This window comes from Microtus pennsylvanicus, chromosome 5 (assembly GCF_037038515.1).
Source record: "Microtus pennsylvanicus isolate mMicPen1 chromosome 5, mMicPen1.hap1, whole genome shotgun sequence".
In the NCBI taxonomy this organism is placed as follows: domain Eukaryota; kingdom Metazoa; phylum Chordata; class Mammalia; order Rodentia; family Cricetidae; genus Microtus; species Microtus pennsylvanicus.
Window position 1 is genome coordinate 93571213 of NC_134583.1, and position 15132 is coordinate 93586344.

General features: G+C 40.9%; 1 protein-coding gene across 1 annotated transcript; it reads right to left on the bottom strand.

Annotated features, from left to right (window-relative positions):
• Nucleotides 1–56: 56 nt before the first annotated feature.
• Nucleotides 57–11003, bottom strand: Ms4a3 (membrane spanning 4-domains A3). The gene is made up of 6 exons (XM_075974995.1): nucleotides 10854–11003; nucleotides 9911–10048; nucleotides 7511–7567; nucleotides 3694–3852; nucleotides 2381–2482; nucleotides 57–140 (listed from the first exon to the last, which is right to left on the bottom strand). The coding sequence occupies exons 1-6, from the start codon at nucleotides 11001–11003 to the stop codon at nucleotides 57–59; spliced, it is 690 nt and encodes a 229-aa protein (XP_075831110.1).
• Between the last annotated feature and the right edge of the window lie 4129 nt (nucleotides 11004–15132).

The following is a 15132-nucleotide window of genomic DNA, read 5'->3' on the forward strand; positions in this document are numbered from 1 at the left end:
TTTCGTCTGCTCATTCTCTCCTGGGTTCTCAAGTGAAGCTCTCAGTCTTTGGTGATTTAAGGCTGAGTGCTCAGGTTCTCCGAATCACTTCCATCAGGAGCTATTCCCGATTCCGCAGAATGAGGAGGTGAAGAAACTGCCTAGAAAATGAGACATCGGTTCTCAAGAAGAGGGTCATCATCTTCCCTCTCCACTCCATCCCTTCTTAAAGTCATCATGATCACTATCACAGATCCAAAGATACTCCTTCACTGGTGATTATCCTATTAAACACTGAAGAATGATTATATCCATATAAATCAGGAGACAATGAAAACATTTTCAGCTTCATTTATATAGGTTGCTGCTACATATATGTGGTTCCAGAACTGAATATGGAGATTGTGTGGGGAAAGTCAATAAAAATCAAATGTATAACCTTCCCAAGGTGTTTCTGGCCTTGCTTGCCCGTTTTGAGTTGCATTGCCTTCACTGAAGGCTTGGTTCTGACTTGGTGTGGCTGCTGCCACACCACAAAATGCCAGTGGGTGCTGCTCAGATTGAATACTCTTTGTATGTTATGAACGGCAGCAACCTCTTTTATAAAAGCATAGTAATGTAATTACAGAAACCAAATACCTGTAATATTTTTCTACTATTCTTCCTTAGCGTGTAAGCCACAAATTAGCACATATTTGGGTTGTTTCATGATAAACTGTTCGGTTTTAAAATTTACTATTTGAATTGTTGACATGTTTCATGAAACACTGCTGAATGAACTTTGACTCAGGATTAGGCTAGAATTTCCAGCAGTTTTTCGGATTGGCCATAAACAGTAAACACATGTCTGTCACTTTGTACTATATATACTCTTCTCAGCCTTGAGAATAATATTACTAGCTAGCTTTTTTATTTTATATTAACCCATTTCTATTAATCTGTGTATCATCACATGGTTGTGGCCTACAGTTAAGGTTCTGTTGGCATCTATCTTCTTCAAGGGGGTCCATGGATTCTCTTTAACTCCACCTATTCTCTTATCCTCTATCTGTTTGGAATTCCTTCCTTGCTCTATTCTGCTAAGCCACTGGCTGAAACAGCTTTTTTAATTAACCAATAAAGGCAACACATAGACAGAAGAACTTCCCACACCATTTCCCCTTTTCTGTTCAATTAAAAAGGATGGTTCTAAAAGCACAATTCTTAGTTAGAAGATCCACCTTAGGGTTGGCAAGAGACTTGACCCTAGAGTGGCTCCCAGGAGCCCATGGTGATGTCCCCAGTTAATCCCTTGGGCAGCTGAGGATAGGGAACCTGAAATGACCCTATCCTATAGCAATACTGACGAATATCTTGCATATCACCATAGAACCTTCATCTGGTGATGGATGGAGATAGAGACAGAGACCCACACTGGAGCACTGGACTGAGCTCCCAAGGTCCCAATGAGGAGCGGAAGGAGGGAGAAAATGAGCAAGGAAGTCAGGACCACGAGGGGTGCACCCACCCACTGAGACAGTGGGGCTGATCTATTGGGAGCTCACCAAGGCCAGCTGGACTGTGACTGAAAAAGCATGGGATAAAACCGGACTCTCTGAACATGGCAAACAATGAGGACTGACGAGAAGCCAAGGACAATGGCACGGGGTTTTGACCCTACTTCATGTTCTGGCTTTGTGGGAGCCTAGCCAGTTTGGATGTTCACCTTCCTAGACATGGATGGAGGGGGGCGGACCTTGGACTTTCCACAGGGCATGGAACCCTGACTGCTCCTTGAGAATAATAAAATCAGAGCATTAATCAACTCTCAGAAACAAGATAATCTCCATCCTGCAGTATCCAATATATAGCCAAGGTTTAATTATTATGGAAAAATAATCATGCACATTTATTTCATTAATATGCAAGTTTGTGTTGGTCTTTAATATGTGGTAAAATTACATACCAACTAATTGTTTTAAATAAATTTCTTTATTATTCATATCCGTAAATGTTTTGTCTAAATACCTATTTTATATTCCTATATATGTAAGGCTGCGTAAAACTTTCTTGGGCAAAAAATATTGAAAGTGGAAAATTTTAAGAAACTAAATTAGATAATCTAAATATACAGCAAGAATATGTGGTCATCCTGAGTTATACAACTCAAAAGTAAAAATTTACAATAAAATAATTTAAATTAGTTTAACTGCATTAAAACGTATATTAATATATTGCTTACATTTTCAAATCTGAATCATTTCCAACCTTACTCCATCTCACGCTTTGATCTAGTAAGTAATTCCCAGAAGCCCACAAGTCATTACCATATAAAAGTTTCCCATTCTGAAAATCAGAACTAGCTTCGTACATTGTGGGATTTGCAAATGATAGAACTTGCTCCTCACTTCCACAAACTCACCTCTCTTAAACCACAGACATTTCCTAGGCACCACATGACTGAGATGGAAATGGTCACGGCCAGCTCCAGCAGGGTAAGGATCAGCATCAGAGACACCAGGCCCTAGGCAAAGGATGCCTCAGATCAAAGCAGTGGTAACATTCACTGGGAAAAATTGTCAGCAAGAAAACAGACTGCACAACCCTCATCAGGGAATAAGGTGAGACACAAATTAGACAGAAGATGCAGACACACAAATTGTGAAGAAGGGATCCACTATCGATCCAAAATCATGAAAACACTCTCCTGGGAGAAAGATATATGTTATTTCTAGATCAGCCTATGTGAATCAGTCAAGGGGAGAAGGAATCAAAGGAGAAAAATTCTGACACTATCACTAACACTTATCAATATAATAAGTTACAGAAATTAATACACAGTTTAGCAAAATGAACAAAAAATGATCCCTTCATGATTCCACCAACAGGATTTCAGAGGGGATGGGTAGGCATTTATATTAGAGTCACAGACCAAAATACAATGCTGGAGAACCATAACACATTACTGCAGAAGTTACCTTTCCATTATTGCTGAGCACCTATAGAGAGATAGCTCAGCAGGCAAGAGCATCTGCCACTCTTGCAATGGACCTGGGTTCAGTTCCCAGTACCAATATGGTTTGTCACAACTATCTGTAACCTTAGTTCCAGGAGATCTAATACCCTCTTCTGACTTCCTCAAGAACCAGGTATGCACAGAGTGTACATAGATACATAATATGAGGAACACAGGCAACATAGTCACGAAGTCAAACACAATCTAGTCCATATATATATATATATATATATATATATATATATATATATATATATATGCATATATATATCCATACATATGTATGTGTGTATATATATATGGATATAGCCTGGATGATAGAGTGTGTACCTTATGTGCACAAACATTCTAAATGGCAGAATAAGCTGTGTGTCTCTGAAGTTTGTCATCAAACAAAGATATGTGAAACAAATTGTTTAATGTATTCTCTATGGAGAGTATAAATAAATAGTAGTAATAATAATACAACATGATAGCTAAGCACTGTTTTCATTACTTACCAAATATTAACACATTGAATTTTATATCAATCCATTAGATGGGAGCTACCTGTTATTATCTTCACTTCAAAGATAAGAAAGTTAAAATATAGACAGATTGTCTAATGTGCCCTTCACTACAAAACTAGTAAAGAGCAAAATCAACATTCTATACAACATACTGCTTTTCTGTATATTTTGAATGGCTTGAAATATGTTATTAGCAGCTTTGAAACATACATCTGATGAGGAACCCAGGTAAATGCATAAGTCAGGTGACTGTGAAGACTGGCAGCCCTTGAGTGCCTGGGAATTGAGTGCCAGATGTACAGAGAGGAAAGCAGTTCCAACAAATGCAATGGTTGCACTGGCAATGTTCATCCCAAAACTGTTTTGCATCTAAAACAAACAAAAAAGTCCATTAATGTATGTAGAACATGATTTAACACCTTAGCAACATTCCATTTAAAGAAGTATTTATTTACACACCTAACAGCATTCTAGATGCAGTGCAAGCACCCATAAACAAAGATTCCTACATGGTGCAATCCAACAAAAAAAGACAAAGAAGAGGCTGATGTACACAGCTCAGTTGGTAAAATGCTTGCCTAATGTATAAAAGCCCTGGAATCAATCTTTAGTATTGTATAAACTGGGTGTCTTTGAGGATGCTTGTAATTCCAGAGATTAAGAGATTAAAATTCAAAGCTATCTTGTAATATATGAGACCCTATCTCAATTTAGATAAGACTCCTAGAATAGCAGAGAGGGTGCCTGAACTGGCCTTCCTCTGTAATCAGATTGGTGACTACCCTGTCGTCATAGAGCTTTCATCCAGTAATTGATGGAACCAAATGCAGAGATCCACAACCAAAGACCAGGCCAAGTTTTGGGAATCCAGTTGAAGAGAGGGAGGAAGGAATATATGACCAAGGTGGGGAGGGGGGGGTGATGAAGGGGAAACCTAGAGACAGTTGAACCAAGTTTGACGGAACTCATGAACTCTTGACTGACAGCTGTAGAACCTCCAAGGTACTGAACTAGGCCCTCTGCATGTGGGAAACAGTAGTGTAGCTTGGTCCATCTGAGGAGCCCCTAGCAGTAGGACCAGGATCTATCCCTGGTGCATGAATTAGCTTGTTGGAGCCCATTTCATATAGTGGAAAGCCCTGCTCTGCCTTAATGTAGCGGGAGGGACTTTGTCCTGCCTCAACTTAATGTACCAGGCTTTGTTGACTACCCATGGGAGGCCTTACCCTTCGAGGAGAGTGGATAGAGAGTGGCCTGAGGGGAAGGCGTGGTGGGAGGAAGGAGGAGTGGAAGGGATAACTGTGGTTGGGATGTACTGTGAAATTTTTAAAAAATTAAAAAAATAAATACAAAGCAATTTATGTTTCAAAGAAACTAAAAGATTAGTGAGTTAAAACTAAGAAATGTGTTGACTAAAATACTGGGAAAATGGCCCAGAAAGAGAGCAAAAATTTCTCTAGAAGAAACAAAAAGAGGAATACACAAGACAATTTGTTGAGCTAAAAAATACTTTAGTTGGCAAAAAGTGGCGGGGGGCGACTTTCACTGAAAATGACCCTTGAGTATTTCTTGGAGAAGTGAGGTTTTCACAGGACAAAAACTTAGAATGGAAAAAAAAAGTATAGCTAAAGTTCATATTCTATTTTTTTTTAAAGCATGGTGGTGATTCCAGGAATTCTAACCACTTTGACCCATCATTGAGACAGAATGCAGAAACAAAGGAAGCAGAGCAAGGAAACGAGTTTCCGGAGCATCAGACAGCCATGTTTAGATATTCTATTCTCTGAAAACACAAACGGAAGGGCAGAACTAGATCATCACCACGCAACTACAATTCCCTCACAGCCATAGATAGACCCGAGATTCCACACCATAAATGAGGAAAACAGCCCATGTGTGTAAATGTTTTTAACATCAATGAAAACTCAGTATAAAGAGGTGTCATTATGAGCTGAGATGATTGTAATCCCATTTTCCAATCAATTTCTAAGAGCATCACAGGCAAATTTAAGAATATCGAAATGCAAGGCAGTTTAGTAAGTTTCACTGTGAAGAGATGTCATGTTCTTGTTTATCTCCAATATGCTTACAAAATAAAGAAGAAAATAACACTTAAAAAGGAAAACAATAAATACACTGCCATGTAAATTATGCCATATATTTTTAAGCAACTAAGTATTGAGGCTAATAGAATGCCATAGCAATGGAATTCTAGAAAAAGGGGTGGAGTTTGTGACATTCAGTAGTAATAACTTGTAGAGACAGGAATAAATAACCGAGCATTTCCCCAGATGGTCCAGGGGAAGTCCGGGTAAAGAAGACAATTCAAAGTTCCTGAGGCCACAGTGTCCCCAGGAAGCAAGGATGCCAAGGTGAATAAGATTAGGAAAATAAATCAGAATTTACAGAGAGATATATTATATAAAGCCCTGCAACTTATGGGGGAAAGTCTTTAGTTCTAATTCTGAGAAAAATGCAAAATTGTTGGAGGGTTTTGAGCAAAGAGGCAACAGATCAATAGCCTAAAAAGTGTCACTTTGTCTTAATTAAGAACAGGAAAATGAGGTTCACAAATGGAAGCAGAGAGCCCACTTAGGAGGCTACATAGAATGCCCTGAGAAGAAAGATGAGTAAAGGCCAAACACAAGCTTGAATATGAAAACCATTTGATTGGCTGAAATACTGGCTTCAGGAATGTGAAAAGAGAAATTGGCATATATTCATATTCTTAGTCTAGGAATCTGAAAGGATGGAGTTTCCATCAGCTTACATGAAGATGCAATCTCACAGGACAGGTTTGAGGGATAGTAGAAGTTGGGTTTGGGACCTTTCAGACTTATAACTAGAAGCAAAATTGATGATTCAGTTTGATGCTCAGGAGAAAAATCTTGTCAGGAATATACATTTCAGGAGTGTGACCTAGTCTACAGAGTGAGTTCCAGGACAGCTGAGGATACATTGTTGTTAGAGGCTGTTTGTTTGTTTCCTGACTACCCAGACTCCCAAAATAATCACACAGAAACTATACTATTAAAATCACTGCTTGACCAATCACTTAAGAAGCATATTGTTAGCTAGTTTCTATATCTTTGGTTAACCCATTTCCATTAATCTGTATCACCATGTGACTGTGGCTTACCAGGTAAAGTTCCATCCAGAGTCTGTCTCTGGTGGGGCTACATGCTTCTCACAACTCAGCCTTCTTTCTCCCAGCATTCAGCATTAGTCCCCCCCCTCTCTGCCTAGCTCTGCTCTGCCCTATTATAGCTATCTTCTTTATTCATTAACCAATAAAAGTAACACATATACAGAAGGACTTTCTACACCATTTCCCCTTTTCTGTTTAAATAAAAAGGAAGGCTTTAACTTTAACATGGTAAAATTACATATAACAAAACAGCTATCAAGCAATAATTACAGTTACAATATTTATATCTTCTTTATCTTTTATCATAACTAACAAAAACTATATCTATTCTTCAACTCCATCAAAGACTCCAGAAGGATATAATATTACCTAAGTAAACAGAAAGTGCATTGTAGGCAACTTCCAAAACTCTAGAATTGACAGAGACATCTCCTGCATGGACAGCCACCCAAAGTTCTTGTCTTAAAAAAAAGAAGAAAGAAAGAAAGAAAGAAAGAAAGAAAGAAAGAAAGAAAGAAAGAAAGAAAGAAAGAAGGGGAAGGATAAAAATTTTTGCTTCTAGTTTTGAAGGTAATAGTGAAAGAACGTTCACTAAAAATAATTTGTTAAGCCTGACAACACACAAAAATTAAGAAGCCAGCTTCTAAGCTTCAGATTCACTCAGTATTCATAATAACAATCCCAGACACGAGTATTCATGGTTTATCTGATTTCCTTTATTATCTACCACTGAATGCTTAAAGAAAATTGATTTTCTTGTGCATTAAATGAGACTTGGTTCCTCAGCTGGATTCACCAACCTCTGCCTTCTTACTGTTGGTGGGTAATTTATTTCTTCTCCTCTGGTCATAGAGAAAAAGGGGAAGAGTTGACTCTTACCAGCATCCTTGTAGGCTTTCTCCCTGCTGCAACTGTCAAGGATCCTGAGCAGATAAACTGTTTAAAACAGAAAGTAAGACAGATAAAGGGACTGTGTAGTCTTGACCACTTTCTCCTCAGCATTCCCTCCACAGGAGTTACTAAATCTTGGAGAACAAAGGCTTGCTGAATAGAATTCAACTACTGAATTCTGAAAGTCAACAAAATGATTTCTAATGATACTCTGCTATACTCATAAATTAGTGCCTAGTACAACTGTCCTCAAAGAGGCGTCACCCAGCAACTGATGGGAGCAGATGCAAAGATCCAGAGCCAAACACGGGCAGGCCCTGGGAAACCCCACGTAAGAGGGAAAAGGATTGTAGGAGCCAGAGGGGTCAGGGACACTAGGAAAACAGGTCCCTCAGAATCAACTATGCAGGGCTTATAGGGGCTCAGAGAGATTGAAGCAGCAATCACAGAGCCTGTATGGGTCTGAGCTGGATCCTCTGCATATATATTATGGTTGTGTAGCTTGATATTCTTGGGGGCCTCCTAACAGTGGGAATGGGGGTTGTCTCTGACTCTTTAGTCTGAGCCTGGGATCCTTTTTCTCCTATCAGAATGCCTCATCAGCCCTGATATGATGGTTTGTACCTAGTCTTATTGTAACTTGTTATGGCATGCTCAGTTGATTTCCCTGGGAGGTCTGCTCTCTTTTAAAGGGAAATGAAGGCAAAGTGAGTCTGAGGGGTGGGATGGGGATGACTGGGAGAAATGGAGGAAGGAGAAACTGTGGTTGGTATACAGTGTAAGAGAGAATTAAAAAGAAAATGCAAGAGGAGGCTTTGAGTTTCCTGCCTCAGATAATAAAAAGATTATCACAGGCCTCCCCTCTGTTGTGCTTTGTGAAAGAGAACCTTCATTTTCAATGCCAGCTGCATCTCCTGGGTAGACTACTAAGTCTTTCTTCCCCTCAGCTTCCTTTCCCACCTGATACCATATCCCCATGTTAACATCACCTGCTAACCGCTGTGGTACTAAAATGAATGGTACAAAAACAGGAGTATGTGTTTGCCCAGGATATGGAAAGCATCCAAATTAACAATATATAGCTATTGTTTGGTTCCAGAGATCCCAAAAGAAAATTCTTTTGCTATTTCTGATAGCCTACTAAGGAAACTGAGGGCAAAAGTTTACATTTAATCTCTAAAACCACATCCTTGATAGGATTATGAAAGCTGAAGCAATAGAAAGGACTGTATAAGGGACACACAGTAGGCATGTTCACCGTACACACAGTAGGCATGTTCACGTGGGGAGGGCTTGGAAGGGATTGATGACTATAGGCAAGGGCAGAAAGGGAGAATGGGTCATACACCTTGGACTTGCCCTGAAATGCTTTAGAGCCAGAAATAAGCTTCTAGAATTGGAATCAGTCTTCTGGCGATGCTGAGGTGAATGGGACACTGGCTCCTTGATCCCTTCCTTTTTCACATTTTATTGTATGTGTGTGAGTGTTTTGCCTGCACGTATGTCTATGCACTTATGTGTAGTGCCTGTGAAGGTCAGAATAGGACATCAAATCTAGAATTGGAGTTACAGATGTGAGTGCTGGGAATCAAAGCTGGGTCTTCTGGGGGGAAATCCAATGCTTTTAACTGCTAAGCCAGTCTCTTGCTCCCCTTCCATTTTAAAACAAACTAATCTCACTTTCTGAGAAAATAAAACTTCATGCTTGAGGAATGTCTGAAATTCTTTTGTTCTATCAGGCTGAGAACTGACAGCAGCCCGCAATGTACTTTCATGATACATGTATTCTGTTGCCCCTCCTCATGCCCTTAAAACCTTTTTTCTTCTTTCTTGGTCTCCATTCTAGTTTCACAATTTATGGAGGGAGGATGAGAGAGAGAGAGAGAGAGAGAGAGAGAGAGAGAGAGAGAGAGAGAGAGCCCACGCACATTTAGGTACATATAAAAAAAATCTAAAATCTAGGCACTGCACAGAAGCAAAAACATACAGTTTTTGTGTTCCTGAGTCTATAAAGCTTCAAAGCTGTAGGGCTGTGGATTGTGTGTGTTGCATGCATGCGTGCATATCCAAGAACTCTAAGTCCCACCCAGGATATGGAACTGGCCATGTCTATCATGCCCATCAATAAGTGAGTGGATAAATAAAATGTGTCAATATGCACAACGGAATTTTATTGAGCCATAACTTGCATAGGAAAATGGATGGAACTGGAAATTATTATATGAAGTGAAGTGGTTCCTATAATTAGAAAGAAAGGGGATTTTGCCTACTTTTGTCAGAAATTGCAAACAAAACCACAGCTGGTGATCTTCAAAGAGCACTTTGATAGTGCAGCACCCTAGCAGTGCTGGGTGAGAGATTCCTGTGGCGGAGGGGATGAATACTCACAAACACAGCACCCCAGAGTGGATAGCCTGTGTAGAAGGTGAAGAAGAAGAAATGTCTGAAGTGGTGAGACAAATGCTGTAAACAACTCAATAAGACACCCAGAGCCAGAATCAGTATTGCATTCAGGATCTGGATGGCCTGAAAAAAGAAGAAAAAAAAGATAAATGCATAATACTATCTTTATTTTCCTCAGAATGTAGGAAATATCATGACTTTAATTGGTTAAAATGCTAAGCCTGAATTAACTGAGCAAAATCTCATTCTAAAAAGGTTTTGTTTAGGATTATAATAGGACAAGGGGAAACAGCTGTTAAATTTTAATTTTAATTTTTATTTAAAATATAGAATATGACCATTCACTGGTATCATAGGCCTGCAAACCCAGCCACTTGGGAGAATAAAGCAGAAACATCTACCTAAGCTACAGAATAAGTTCAAGTCCAACCTGTGTGATTTAGTAAGACCCCACCTTTAAAAAGCACAAAGGAATGGATCTCGGGCTCAATAATATTTTCCTGACAGGCATGAGGACCTGGGTCCCATCCACAGGACCACAGGAAAGGAAAAGGGGGAAGGGGAAGGAAAGGAAAGGGAAGGAAAGGGAAGGGAATGAGAGGAAAAGAAAGGGGAGGAGAAGGGAGGAGGAGAGAGGGGAGGTAGGGGATGGGAGGAAAGCAAGGGGAACTTCACAGAACTCAACCTCCTGACAGGAGCCATCAGAAAACACCAAGAAACAAGGAAGAGCCTTAGAACAAACTCTCCAGAGTTTGCTGGGATATATATCCTAGGAGAGACTGATTCTCCATTTCTACTCCTCGGGTCTCCATGGAACCACCTTGTCTTTAATGACTTAGTGAAAAATAACTGAGAAATTTTGGACGGAATCCATATAGCCTTTTGCTCGGTCTTATATAAACCTACTTTGTGGCCAAGGCTGACTTACCCCGAGGGCTTGCAGTACTCCCCTCTGAACATCCTGTGATCCATCCAGGAGATGATAACCAGAACCATCAGTCTCCTCTCTGTGACTGCCTGGCGAGGTACCACGTGCTGAAGTCCCCAGTCCTGTATCATCGAATTCCTGGGAGGCCATTGGGGGCTGCCACTGGCAAGGAAAAGAACCCAAAAGCTTGATGCTTCCTTCTATTGCTTCCTAACAACATTTTTTAGGGTAGCAGAAGAGTTCAGTTTTGTTTGTTCAACAAGATTACTCTCCTGAATGACAGGACTGACACCCTGCTCCATCCCTTTCTACCCTAGAACTGCTTCCTCTTAAAGCAAAGCCTTCCTCCCTGCTACACCTTGGCCTGAACAGCACCTCTCTTTTACCAAATCAAATTCCAGCCCATGAGTCAAACTTTCAAGATAATCCTTTTAGTCCTGGCCCAGTCTGAATGATGAACCCTTTCTGCCTGCTCCGGGATCCCCTGAGCACCCCTTTAACCTTTCTGCCTGCTCCGGGATCCCCTGAGCACCCCTTTAACCTTTCTGCCTGCTCTGGGATCCCCTGAGCACCCCTTTAACAATCCCTCAGTCTGAGCTTCCGTTTGTATCTCTGTGGTGTGTGCTCATCATCTTTGTTCACACTGCCCCACTTTCTCACAGTTGGTACCCAGCTAACACATTTCAGAAGAAGCCATGTCTAAGGATAACAATCAAAAATTCAACAGCAGGCACTGGGTCTTTTCATGCTGCAAACACCACAGAAAGGAGGGAAGGAAACATAGTCTGATACATCACTGATTTTTTTTTAGAAAGAATCAAAGATGAGCTTCCACCTTCAGATAAATTACCGTGTTGTATAAAATATGGTCAGCAAGGTTTAAAAAAAAACACAAGGAAATGTAGGCTTGCTAACATCATATTAAGTAGCTCACCTCCCAGCCCTGAGTAGCAGAATTTCTGGGGACTTTATTCATGTCAGTTCCCAAGACTTCCACTGGAGTGGGTATTGGCCTTATAACCCCTTCCATCTTATAGATTAGATGAGGAATCTAAGAAACAGAGCCTGAAATAACATCCCTAAGTCCACCAGGCAGGGATCAAAAATGACCTCTAGTTATCACAATACTCTTTCTCTGAGCCTGTACAGGAGCTGTCTCACTAAACCTCATTCATAGTTCAGGAATGTCCTCTCATAACCAGAACTGGCCACCAAACTCAGAGGCAGCCTCTTAATATAGCAAAGTGTGTGTGCGTGCGTGTGTGTGTGTGTGTGTGTGTGTGTGTGTGTGTGCCCATCTGTCTGTCCATGCCTACATTTCCCAAATAAATAGCTATATTAGGCCAAAAATAATGGCCCTAGGGTAACACCTACATTCTAAGGGCAGCCATCCAAACAGCTAAAATTTCCAAACCTCTACTGAACAACCAAATAGGAAACTTTTAGGCATTCCAAGAGGGCCTCAGGGAGGCACCTTTAGTAGAAAAATGGAAAGGGGGATTCCTACGGAGAAGAAACCTGTAGGGTTTACCTTGGAGACTTCAGGCTTTGATAGGCTCCGTTCTCTGCAAGTCCATCACCTTACAGAAGAGAAGAGTCTGTCCCCCAGAACCAGCAGTTTCTTCTTCCTGGCATCTAACGAATCTCTTCCTTGTGCAATACCTCAGCAGATCCAGTGGAAGGGTTTTTGCTGGCTGCCTGGAAGGTGTGCTAATCATACCCATGTCCGAGGGCACTGGCAACCCATCCACTTCCCCCAGGGCTTACCCATAAAGAAGGAAGCTGGTAACGGGAGCCACCACCTTCTGGCTCTAAGATGTTGCTTCACGCATTATTGGAGCAAGAGACAGAAGCAGAAAATATGGGTGAGTTAGTAAGAAGGTATTGTGGAATGGGGGAAGAATAGGTCTAGCTATGCAATGAAAGGTGAAGCCAGGAAGAACAAATAGTGTTGGAAGAAGTAAAACACCAGGGCCATAGGGGACTGTGCTCACATCTGCACCAGTGCTGTGACTAAAATTGTTTTACCCGCGTAATAATGTTTAATCCTCTCAGGCCAAGCAAGCTTAGTTCATTTGTCATAAATCAAAACAATGGTTATTTAAATATATTCTGGTTACTATATATCAACTGCTGCTTGCTGTGCAACTTGCTTCACGTACATCTCTTTCTTCCATCCTCAGGATAACCCATGGCCTAGATAACATTACTAAGTCATTGTGATGGAAGATAAAACTGGGGTAAAAACATAGCCAGATTCCCTCCCATTTAACTGGCTCTGTCAGTCCATTGCCTGATGATATAAGAGAATGCTCCAGACATGGTGAGTTATAAAGTTTATTTACCTCATGATCATAGAATTGGACATTTGGCACCTGCTGAGGGGGCCTTCATGCCATGTCATGGCATAGTAACAAGGCACACTATGTGAAAAGAAACAGAGAGTGGATGATCAAAATCAGTCATCTAAGGTCACCTGAGAAATGAAATATAACTGAGTATTTCTGTGAGTTTCCATAGAAGCTTAACTTGGGAGATGAATCCCAAATATGGGACTCAACATCCTAGGGTCTGAGACCATGGGCTGGATGAAAAGACGAAAGCTAACATTCATCTCTCTCTGCTTCCTGGCTGCAGAGAGTGACCAGTCTGCTGTCACAGCGAGGGCAGCCCTCTTCACCACACCTCCTATGGCATTTGACCTTCAAATTGTGAGTAGAATGAAACTTTACTTCCCTAAGTTGTTTTTGTCTGGTGTTTTGTCACGACAATAAGAAAACATAACAGACAATCCAAACCCCATCCTCTAGGATGAGCCTACTTCTGCCTATACCTCACTCCCATGATACTGATGATAATCCATGCCTCACGTTCTGGAAGGGCTAGGGTGAATGACGTCCCTCCGATGCTTTGCCTTGACCCATTGTATCCCTTTGGGGGATCATCTGAGGCTTTGGGCTGGGGATATGAGGCCAGCAGATGCTCGGCGGAAGCTCTGCAGCCAAGGCTGACACCGGAGCCCAGAGCCAAGTGCAGGGACAGCTGGAAGAGTAAACCTAGACAGAGGTCACAGGAACTGGGAGGAAGGATAGTGGCAAGTGTCATAACCCATCCCCACCCCTACTTCTGCTATATCGCCCACAACTACCCACGCACTGTTTTAGCAAAAACCATTGCAGATGGAATATCACAAAAGAAAGAAATGGAAAGAACACGATTTAAGGGAAGAAGAAAGAAACCTATGGAAGTGCAATAAAATAGAGTTTTCTTTGAATTTAAAGCTGAAAAGTCATAAAAGGAACTTGAGGGTCAGTGCCTCATTTGTAACCTGAAAATTAGAGCACCCACTCCAGCAAATGGTAAAAAGTTCAAAGGATAGAATGCATGTAAAGCTTTTAAGTCACATGAAGTGACATTTTTTTTAAATTGGTTTTTATTGAGCTCTACATTTTTCTCTGCTCTCCTCCCTGCCTCTCCCCTCCCCTTCAACCCTCCCCCAAGGTCCCCATGCTCCCAATTTACTCAGGAGATCTTGTCTTTTTCTACTTCCCATGTAGATTAGATCTATGTATGTCTCTCTTAGGGTCCTCATTGTTATCTAAGTTCTCTGGGATTGGGATTTATAGGCTGGTTTTCTTTGCTTTATGTTTAAAAACCACTTATGAGTGAGTACATATGATAATTGTCTTTCTGTGTCTGGGTTACCTCACTCAAAATGATGCTTTCTAGTTCCATCCATTTGCCTGCAAAATTCAAGATATCATTAATTTTTTCTGCTGTGTAGTACTCCATTGTGTAAATGTACCACATTTTTATCCATTCTTCGTTCGAGGGGCATTTAGGTTGTTTCCAGGTTCTGGCTATGACAAACAAAGCTGCTATGAACATAGTTGAGCACATGTCCTTGTGACACGATTGAGCATCCTTTGGGTATATACCCAAAAGTGGTATTACTGGGTCTTGAGGAAGGTTGTTTTCCTAATTTTTGGAGAAATCGCCACACTGACATCCAAAGGGGCTGTACCAGCTTGCATTCCTGCCTGCAATACAGAAGTGTTCCCTTTTCCCCAGAACCTCTCCAGCATAAGTTGTCAGTGTTTTTGTCCTTGGCCATTATGAAGTGGCATTCTATATGTCAAAACAGGCATCTTTGAATGCTTTAAACCGGCACATTTTTTTTAAATAGGAAAACCACGGCTGTGATAACTAAAGAAGGTTAAATAGGTGGTGAGATGAAGAAGGAAACTGGATGTGTTCCTGGCTTATCCCCAAATGTCAA